At 47.6% G+C, this 10,908-nt stretch overlaps 1 protein-coding gene across 1 annotated transcript; it reads right to left on the bottom strand.

Annotated features, from left to right (window-relative positions):
* Positions 1 to 752: 752 nt before the first annotated feature.
* Positions 753 to 10,775, bottom strand: LOC106568903 (ectoderm-neural cortex protein 1). Its single transcript, XM_014139709.2, has 4 exons — positions 10,391 to 10,775; positions 8,473 to 8,700; positions 6,720 to 8,329; positions 753 to 3,413 (listed from the first exon to the last, which is right to left on the bottom strand). The coding sequence occupies exons 2-3, from the start codon at positions 8,692 to 8,694 to the stop codon at positions 6,776 to 6,778; spliced, it is 1,776 nt and encodes a 591-aa protein (XP_013995184.1). The 5' UTR covers positions 8,695 to 8,700; positions 10,391 to 10,775; the 3' UTR covers positions 753 to 3,413; positions 6,720 to 6,775.
* Positions 10,776 to 10,908: the final 133 nt, after the last annotated feature.

Here is a 10,908-nt window from a genome sequence, read left to right as displayed (position 1 = left end):
AGAAAAAAATGAAAGCAAATGCACATTGAAAGTGTTTATAAAGAATTTGACATAATTTGGATGAATGCCTAGAGCAAGCCAGTCAGAACACACTACACGTAAGTGACTGAATCCCAATAAAGGGGGAAGAGAGAGGGGGCAAAAAGAGAAATGAGAGAAGGAAAAAAATGACACTGAACAATCACTTGTAAATTGGAGGGGCACTCACTGTTGACCGTTGCCAGGGTAACTTATGTTCTAAAAGGAACCCTCTTATCTGATTGGTGAGGAGAAAGGTGCAGTGTTTTGTGGGCGGGTTGGTTAGGGGGTCGACATCAAGGAGCCAATGAGTTCTCCATAGAATTCCTTAAACAGTTTGTGCTTTTGTAGGCCTGGGAGGTGGGCTGGGAGCTGGGAGGTGGGCTGGGAGCTGGGCTGGGAGGTGGGAGGAGGGCTGGGAGGTGGGAGGAGGGCTGGGAGCTGGGCTGGGAACTGGGCAGGGAGGTGGGAGGTGGGCTGGGAGGTGGGCTGGGAGCTGGGCTGGGAGGTGGCTGGGAGCTGGGCTGGGAGGTGGGCTGGGAGGTGGGCTGGGAGCTGGGAGGTGGGCTGGGAGCTGGGAGGAAGGCTGGGAGCTGGGAGTTGGGCTGGGAGGAGGGCTGGGAGGTGGGAGGAGGGCTGGGAGCTGGGAGGAGGGCTGGGAGGTGGGAGTTGGGCTGGGAGGTGGGCTGGGAGCTGGGCTGGGAGGTGGGCTAGGAGGTGGGCTGGAAGCTGGGCTGGGAGCTGGGAGGTGGGCTGGGAGGTGGGCTGGGAGGTGGGAGTTGGGCTGGGAGGAGGGCTGGGAGGTGGTAGGAGGGCTGGGAGGTGGAAGGTGGGCTGGGAGAAGGAAAGGAGGTGGGTGGCTCAAATAATCAAACAGGAATGTGGAATACAAGGGATTGAGGCCATTCACTGAATCCATCCAGAACACATCCTGCCTGGGAAAATCTATACAACCGTTAGCTTTTATGTTGACCTTGACAATGATTTCATCATGCTAAACTGTACATGTCAATATTTTGGCCACCCAGACAGACAAACAGACAAAAACATCCAGAAATAAACTACTGGTACAAAATTTTGGACGCAAGTATTTAAGACATTCTCTTTGTTGGTCTTTGTAACTCTCCCCTTTCATATTCCCTCCCATACATCAGTGCCCATAGGGTGAAGAGCACTGCGGTGTCTGCCTGCCCTTTAAATTTACAGGATTCAGCTAACTACACATCCTCTTCCTCATCTTCACACTCACACTACACTAAAATGGCAGTATTCTGACTTGAGATCTACATGCTTAGCTTGTATTTTTCATGCAAGTCTCCCATGGACATTGATAAATGATGTACACAGAAGTCTGAGCTACATACGCTCATCTCATGTCAGAATATTGAATATTTGAGTGTGGGACTTAGAATAAAGCAGATATGCCTCATAGCAGAGTCAACATTTAAATGTGAGATGTTACTCTACCCAGAGTCCACCTCTAAAACAAACACATTCTCTAAGCAAGGCCTTGTTGACCCACCCACTGGCCACTTGCACTCTAGGTAATCTAAGTGTCCATCCCTACACTGACTCCTAACCCCGGACCTCTGACCTGTTCACCTCACTGACCAAATGGTTGGAACAGGTTGCACTTTGGGAGAAACTGAACTGTGCAAAAAAAGCAGACCAAAGGATAAACAATAAAATAGAGCATCTATAAAAAGGGTCATGCATGATTTACCCTTAAAAAGATCTACTTTAATTTACCTGGAAATTAATGCAGGCAGAGAAACAATAAATAAAGTAAAGTCATTTTTGTATAAATTAAGACTTATGAAACATGATACACTGGAGAATGATAAGACAAGAATGTATTACGTTTCAGTTTTGGTTAGGAAGGTAACAAGATGCTCTTGACCAGAGAAGTTCATCATGCCAATCATACTTGAGTCCCCATGTCCATGGTACATGCTCTGAAGAGTTCAGAATAATCTTCTAGGCAAAGTAGAAAAACTATCCATCAGTGATCCAACAAAACAATACTGCTCATTGGAATTACTTCAGAACAACAGTAAATAGTGTGCAAGAGCAAACCCTTCAGGGCTAGATGCAATCCGTATAGGAAGCTTAACATTTTAAAGGTAATTTCGGATTGAGCCGACATATGCAGCTATTACCGTGAATGCAGTCTCCGCGAATATGGAAACATTGCCTTTCAATTTCAATCACGCTGTAACCCTGATATTCAGCGCTACAGATTGAATCAAGCCCTTAGTGTCCAACTGAGCTTGAATTAGAATTTTCTTCAGTTCTGTGTTGCATTGTCCACTTCTCTTCTTGGATTATTGTTATTTTGGATCAGGAGAGTGTAGTGACCAACTGCAAGAATGGGGTTGGAGGAGGCATCGGTAGACATGTCAGGACATGACCCTCCTTCACCCTCTCCCCAACTCCCCTCTCAGACTCAGCTGGTGCTGGCACTTCCAAGTCCTCACAACACATAGTGACAGCTAGAGCCAGGGCTCACAGCAAACTGCAAAAGAGGAACTTCCAACACCCATAACAACATTTTAAACCCCAAACGCCTACTAGGTGATGGGGACAGGAAGAGGAGGGGAGGAGGTTGTCAATCTGTCTTTTTCTCTCCTCTTCCTTGGCGAGGGCAGAACGACTGGAACAAGAAGAATCTAAAGTCTCAGATACACTAGGGAGAGAAAACTGTTTATGGATTAGTTGGTTATAATCAAGCTGAAGAGGAGTCCGTATCTGGTCACTCTCCTCTCTCCCCTCATATGTATCCTATGTCCAAACAGGTCCTCCTTCATGCTATTAAATTAAAGGCCCTGTGCAGAGGATGTTTCTTCTTCTTTCTAATTTCATATCACAGAATTATCAGAGTGAGAAGAGCAAAGACATGGTCCGTAGTACAAGTATTTCATGATTGAATGGAAAGAAATCCCGGCTGTGTGAGTGTGTGACTGACTGATATGTTGATGGGTCTTTCATGGAAGGCTGAGAAGCACAGGCGCGGTATGCCGATAGTACACTGGGATTAGGCGGTTGTTGGATTTTACAGTACAAGCAGCAGGTTGTTGGATCTTACAGTACAAGCAGCAGGTTGTTGGGTTTGTTTGCATGAATAACGTCCAAACCTCTCTCTCAGAAACGATATGACATCATTGACATCATTCTGTGTACAAGGTCCTCTCAGGAGCGTTGATGGTTCTTTAAACGTCTGTAAACTCACAGTAGCATTAGGGTGGATCAAGGTGTGTTTTCACACTTATACAATGGTTCCGTTTTTCATGAAGAAAATTTGAAATTCTTTTTTTTTTATTGCACAAACAGGAAGTTAAAGAGTGTGATTCTATCTTCACAGCTGGAATCCAGTGCATGATGCAAAACAGAGAAATCTGAGGAAAAAGGAGAGAGAGAGAGAAAAAAATACCCATTAGACAAACAGTGTTTAAGGCGTCATGGAAAATATCTCTGCTTTTGCGCCTCGAAAAAAGGCTCAAAAGTAGACAATTTAACACATTTGCTAAGATTCAAAAGTTCAGGGACAGAAAAATCCCTCAGATAGACTCCAGACCCTATCTTCATTCCTTTACTGTCCCCCCTAACTCCTTCTCTTTCTCCCCTCAGTAAAAAAAAACAACTAAACAGACACTGCCTTGCCTGCCGTGGCATTTGCACCTGTTTCTCTAGAGACTTGTCAGAGATATCATGCATTAGGCTAGAAGGCTAATGGACTCCTTTGTGAAATCATCCACTTTACTGCCATTCCCCCGACACAGTTAGGGTTCTTTTTATCGCTCCCCCAAATCTAAATCCAGCTAGATATTTCAAATCTGACGGCCTTTGACTTCCGCTCTGCATCTTATTCTGACTTTTTGGTTTTAAAAGCTTTATTTTTTTCAGCATTACACCGCAGATGGTTTATAGCCTTGGGAAGGCCCCATGTGTAACGCGAGTCTAATATCCATTTTAAATACATATCCTCCTCCCCCATCTCTCGCCTTCTTCCCATGTGGCCCTATCTTACAACTGGCTGTGGTAGCTAGAGGAAACGCACATACAGGCACACACATGCAAACACACACGCACACGGACACACACAGGCAAACACACACACACACACACACACACACACACACAATACACACACACACACGAGTGCATAACGGTCGCTCCGCCAACTCTGCCACCCGGAAGAGGCCTTTCTCATTTAAGCTTCCAGAAAGATCCAGTTATACTGGCCTAGTGATGGGGATATCTGCCTGGAGGTCATCGCATAGCAAAGGATGAATAACAATAAGCAAGCATCTCTATCCTCTCCAACGCATGAGTGGAAGGAGCTAGCTGACTGATAATGAAATCCTCATTTCAGATTTTGAAGGATTCTATACCCTGGAGTTTCCCAGTCCTTACCAACCTTGGAAGTTACAAAATGGAATGATAACAAATTGGATTTTATCAGTATTGGCACCCTTGCGAGACTAAAGCAGATCTCTGAACAAAAGCATGAATTTGCTTGACACCAGATACCTAGTGGGGCTGTAACCAGTACAAGCCAGCAGTACGGACTAGACCTAATAGAGGGAGAGAGAGGAAGGGAAAAGGGAGGGATGAAGAGAGAGGAGAGGGAAGTGTAGAGGGGAGTCCCCCTGGGGAGTGTTGAGCAACTAAAAAAGTGTGAAAACAGACTAACTGAAGAGGAGAGATCTGTTTTTCACCCTTCTCTCCTCCCCTCCCACTATTTAGTGGCCAGTAATACATCAGTGTCACTGTGTCTCTGTGTGGAGTCACCACTCCACACTATGACTGTTTACAGAAAAATGGGCACCTACGCAAAAGAGAGGATCAGGCCTTACAATAAATCAGTGACTGAAATTTGAAATAATTGTACACCCAAAAGCAGTATTTTGCATTGGTCTAGTCTAGAGGGTTAAAGCTTTCACTGCAGTCTCTGTTTCAGAGATGAGTCACTGAAGAAAAATGTGCACTTAAGTCAGGGAGCATTTCATCAAAGGAGAGCAGAGAATAGTGGAGCAGAGAGGCGCATCAGTATCCCAGGCCAATCAATCTATTTATCTATCCTTCCCTCTGTCTCTCCCCTCTCTTTGGCTCATGAGCTGAGGGCCATTTCACCAAGGTCTGCAAAATGAGAAGGTCTGCCAATTGTGTGTCTGCATGTGTGTGTGTGTGTGTGTGTGTGTGTGTGTGTGTGTGTGTGTGCATCTGTCCGCATGTGTGCATGTGTCTGCCTTTATGCGATCGTGTGTGAAAGAGAGAGTCGGATTATGACACCAGGGTCTCCAGTGTTCAGAATGAGCAGGGTTGCCAATGGTCTGTGCTCTACATCCGTCTGGCCTGCTTATCGTCAAGGAGACAGAGAGTGGTTACTATAAGGCTTTGCAGATACACACAGACAGACACACAGACACAGGGCACAGGGGAGAGGTGGGAGAGACTGGGGCTGCTCAGAGCAACAGTAAACACTCACTTCCTGTCCAGGCACTGTTATTTGTCAGGGCCGGAGTGTGTGTGTACTGGCTGTGTTTTGCTTGTCTGCATGGCTGTGCAGCCGCGTTCTCTCTGAAAGACAGGCACCAAAGCCTTACTCCCTGTTACCACCCTCTGCCTTCTCCTCATCTCAGTAACTCCAGACTGCCTCTCTCTCTCTCTCACCTCCCACCCAGAGCACCATAAACCCATCAAAAAGAGGCAATTGAGAGTGGATTAGCCTCACCAGGATGTTGTAGCTTGCCGGCATGTAACTTGTCTAATTGGCCTCCCCCCTCTCAACCCCCTCAGACAAATTTCTCCCACAGGGACAATAAAAGTATTCTGTTCTGTTTCAATTACCCCCTGTGTGCCTCCTCCTTCACTGCCTCGTGTAGGTTGAAGTTTATTGTTATGAGTCTTGTCCTGTAGGCAGAACTGAGTGATTTCCCCTTAGGCCAGCCACAAAGTCAAAATTGTCTCACCCCAACCCTGCCGTCTCATAACTCTCATAACCTACACATACAATCCCCCATCCTATCACTCACTCCCCTCTCGCCACACAGTGGTCTGGTGTATTTTGTTTCTCCCTGTATCTGTGGTTTTCACTGGTATCGATAGACACAAATCAAATAGCTGCGGCTGCTTGGTTAGTATTCAAAGCATGCAGTTCAGCCATGGCCAAAATCGCATGGCAATCTAATTACTCTATCAATAGTCCATTTGTGCTTGATTCAATCAGGATCTTTGTAGGGTGACTGAGGGAGAACGGGATTTTTATCTACTGGCCATTGAATGAAAACAGCTGTCTTTAACCTATGAGCTGGGAATTTTACTTATATCATCCCAGTATGTGACAATGAGAGCTCAAAACACAGCCCAATAGATATGTGACAATGAGAGCTCAAAACACAGCCCAATAGATATGTGACAATGAGAGCTCAAAACACAGCCCAATAGATATGTGACGAAGAGTGTTTATTAGAAAAACTGACAACAAGAAACTGTCTTATGCACTCAGCTCAGCTGAGAATACTTGAAATCGCTTGGACTCTCCAGTCTGGACTGCCCAGTGTATCACTAATACATTCCATCTCATTCCCCTACTGACAGATAGTAACAAACAAACAAACAAACAACACACACAGAGAGAGACAGAGAGAGACAGAGAGAGAGAGAGAGAGAGAGAGAGAGAGAGAGACTGATCACCATACCTCATGAGAGGGGGGTTGGGATGGAGGTGTGGGGCTATCCCAGAATGCCATGCAGGTCAGGCTGGGAGATGTTTCCAGGTACTGACGAAGGCAGTGGGGATGAGGGAGTAGGGTACGGTAGTGATGCTGTTCCAAGCATCCAGTGTTGGGTCATAACAGTCCAGAGTCTTACACCGCTGTGTGCCAAAGTAGCCTCCCACCACATACAGTTTGTTACCTGACGCTACGGCCTGGCAGCTCATTCTCTTAGCCGTCACGTCTCCCACTTTAGTCCACTGGTAGGTATCGCTGCTGAACTTATAGGCCGAGCACGCCGAGAACTCTGTGTCCCCGCCCATCACAAAGATCTGATTGCCGAGGACGGCGGCGGCAGTGTAGCGCCAGGGCTGCGGGCAGGAGGCCGGAACCATCCAGCAATTCTCCTGCGGGTCGTAGCACTGCACCTTGGGAAGTTTGTCGTGGGTGACGCTGGTGCCGCCGAAGGCGAAGAGTTTCAGCTTGACGCTGACCACCGCCGCGTTGCTCACGCCTTCCCTCAGCGGAGCCACCATGGTCCACTTATTGGCCGCCGGGTCGAACTGCTCCACCTGTTTCAGGGACACCGAGGGCGAGGCGGTGAGGCAGCCGGTGCCGGCCGTGTGTCCTCCAACCACGTACAAGCAGTGTTTCAGCTCGGCTGACCCGTGGCCGAAGCGGGCGATGAGCATGGGCGCCGCCTTGGACCACTCCTCATGCACTGTGTCATAGACCCACACGTCTTTGGACACACCGTTCTCCGAGCCCCTCCCGCCGGTCACGTAGACCTTACAGCCGATTGCGCACGCGCTGAACTCCTTCCTGGGGCTGGGGATGTCCGCCTTGGGGATGATCTCCTTGGCCTTCTGGTCCACCAAGTACAGCTTGTCACACATGAAGGTCTGTCCTCCCAGGAGGAACAGGGCGTGGCTGGTCTTCCTGGGCCGGGCGCAGGTGCTGTTCACCACCCCGTCGTTCTGGAGGATCTTCAGTTTGCAGTGGATGGCCTCGTCCACCAGCTCCTTGCTCTTTAACTGGGCGTTGATCAGCTCCTCCGTGGACACGTTCTCCATGAGGAAGATGGCGGGGAGGAGTGCCAGGCGGACAGTTTGCAGCAGTTCCGGCAGGTGGCAGTGCCTCCTCTCCAGGTCGTAGTTGACCCAGTTGAGGGTGGCCTCGTAGACCAGCCTCTCGTCCTCTGTCTCCAGCTCCTCGTGGGACAGGAGCTGCACCACCATGTCTTTGGGGAGCTGCAGGAAGTCCTCTGTCTTGCAGATGGCGGGGAAGTTGCTGAGGCACATGCCCCAGGAGAGCTCAGACAGCTTGGTGCACTGGTGGGCGTCGGACAGCAGCAGCATGCCCAGGCAGTTGGACGGGTGCAGGTTCCTCTCCAGGAACTCGGCGCAGGCGTCCCGGATGTCCTGGAACTCCAGCATGTCCCCGGCCTCCAGGAGAGACTCTGCGTTCTCCTCGTTGATGACCACGCGAGAGGAGTAGGCGTAGTCTAATAACAGCTCCAGGACCTCAGGGTGGATGGAGTCCCTGAAGTCAACCTCGCTGGCCTGGCTTTCCCGGAGACCTCCAGAGAACATAGCCTGACGGACAAACAAGGAGGTGGGAAACCAAGAGTTAGCGCATTAGCATTTAGTCCAGCTAGTGTTAGCATGGCAGCTAAACGTGACTTGTTTTCCAATGACAAACACCAACAGTACCCTGCCTTGGGTAACAGTGTTTTTACCTGGAAGTAGCGGCTGCAGGCGGCCAGCACGGCACGGTGGCAGGGGAAAGAGCGGCTCCCGGCATGGAGGAGGACGTCGGTGAAGAGACGTTGCTGCCGCAGCGTGTTCAGGTGCATCAGGACGCTGTCAGCGTACGACGACTTGTGGAACAGGTAGATGTTCATGGAGCCAGTGCTGGCACGCGACTTGCGGTTCTCATGGACGCACACAGACATTTTCATTGAATCCTGGAGAAAGAGAACAAATTATGAATTGTATTTGCATTATTATACTGTATAATAATCAAGTAATAGACATAGCCAGTGGCATGAGTGATTCTAAAAAGAAAACACATACAAACATATGGAAACCCATACAAACACATCATAGAAAAATGCATGATAATATATTTAAATTTAAAGCATTGGGATGTAGCCTACAGTTCAAAGTCTTTTTTCTAACCAGAAACCATGAATATAAATGGAAGCTAGTCCAAGCCAAGCCAAACCCTGTAAGAGTGTATTACTCATCTCTACACAGTCCTAAGGAGGGGTAGTGAGTCTCCATCACATTCTCAGAATGCATCCCAATTGGCCCCCATTCCCTATAGAGCCCTATAGGCTCTGGTCAAAGTAGTGCACTATATAGAGAATATGGTGCCATTTGGAATGCAACCTCTCAGTCTCATTTTGATTTCAGGCAGGGTGTGTGATATGATCAATATCAGCAGGGTCGCTCCCTGGGCTGGGATCAAGAAAGCAATGCCTGTTTGCCAGAGGCGCTGATATGACTGGGACAGGCAGACAGATAGCTGCTGTGCCGGATGATGTCATGACACATACACACACAGACCCTGTCTGATCTGATGTCTGGGGCTGGCTGGAATCTGTCAAATCATTGCCAGGTGTTCAAAGTGGACCAGGGATACAGAGAGAAGAGGTGGGGGGGCTAGGCAGGGAGAAAACTTGCAAAAGTAAACAGCAAGGCATGTGTATCCTATAACTGTCCAATCCCTGCAGGAAAAATAAACCCTATCACTGGGCAAAATGCCAATGTAACCCGTCAGTGTAAACAGCCGTCATCTACGAGTGTATATTCAAATCCAATCAGTCTTAATTGTCATGTAACCAATACAATGCCGGCGGTCCCCGAGTCGCTGTCATCGTCTCTGCGCGAGAGGTTAATTGTGTTGTTAAACCCAACGCTCCACGGGACTAAAATTGTGTTCCTTGCCGAATTTAACCGAATAAGGCACATTAATGACACATCAGCAGCTATGTTGGCACTATTATCACACCTGATGCCCTCCGTTAATCTCGTTACACCGGGAGCAGCTGTGAAGGGCACCCAGGGAGACCATTCAGAATAGACCGGGTTTAATCAATAAGAAGACAACACATTATAATGGTTACAATTGTAAGGGATGATTTCTTATTTTTATAAATATAGCCTCAGTGTTTCTAGATGGGATTTGCTTGAATATATTTATAAAAGACGTACACATGCTAAAAGTCCTCTTCATGCCCTAAAAATAACACATTTTAGGCTATATGAGCTCAATCTTTGCTTTGTCTTGCTTCTCTCGTTAAAGTATGTTAGAATATATGCAGCCAATTAACATGATAAAGCAAATGTAAAAACACAACGTTGCCTCTGAATATTGTCCTCTAAACTATTCTAATATGGCATCTCCTAGACAGATGTTTGAGGAATTCCTTTAAGTGTCATGCTGCAAAATCCATTACAGGATGGTGTCTTTAGGCTATGTTCTTAAATCAGGCGTTTCCCACATAAAATACACAATACTGGTAGATGTGATCCTCTCAAATGCTCCATCAGAGCTCCTCCATGCATGGAGCCTATATCACAACACCAACAATAATGGCAATAACAATTCTCAAATGTGAAAAATACAAATAGACTATGTGCCATTCCTACCTCTTTGGGTGAAAGTAGGAGTTCAATTTTGTCTGCTTTATCCCTCGAACATGCCACTGCTGGAAGAGTAGCCACGATGCTGGTTCAAGCAAGCCACTTGTGCTTGGGAGAATGCGCGTCTTGGGTTCCTCAAAAAGGAATAGCCTTATTTGGAAAGGATCTGGACAATATTTCTATCCTATATAGATGTCAATGGACTCGACTCATCCAAATGTGTCGTTCAGTGATGAGATCTTCAGTTCAACATTCGTCGTTCCGTCCAGATTTAAGAAATAAAGATAAAGGTTTGCGCTCGCGGACTGACTCCAGACTTGCTTCTGATCCTATAGCAGTTCTATGTGGATAGTGCATACCGTGCGCTCGGTTGATTCGGGTCTTCCCTCGGTAAAATCAATGGGTGTGTTTATAGTGAGAAAGGGGGAGGAACGTCCTCGTGTCGAGGAAGCGGAGTGGGAGAGGTAAGCTATGCAAAGTAGTGTGATGGGAACGGAGCAGCAGCAGCAGAGGCGGTAGGATGA

This window comes from Salmo salar, chromosome ssa01, assembly GCF_905237065.1.
Source record: "Salmo salar chromosome ssa01, Ssal_v3.1, whole genome shotgun sequence".
NCBI classification, from domain to species: domain Eukaryota; kingdom Metazoa; phylum Chordata; class Actinopteri; order Salmoniformes; family Salmonidae; genus Salmo; species Salmo salar.
Note: the sequence above shows the minus strand (reverse complement) of the source record. Positions and strands in the feature narration are given on the sequence as shown.

Excerpts from the sequence above, each read along its gene's own strand:
- LOC106568903 (XM_014139709.2), bottom strand. The coding sequence starts at position 8,694 with ATGAAAATGTCTGTGTGCGTCCATGAGAACCGCAAGTCGCGTGCCAGC. Across the intron at positions 8,330-8,472 it reads CCTGCAGCCGCTACTTCCAG|GCTATGTTCTCTGGAGGTCT; the intron begins GTAAAAACACTG and ends TTTGTCCGTCAG.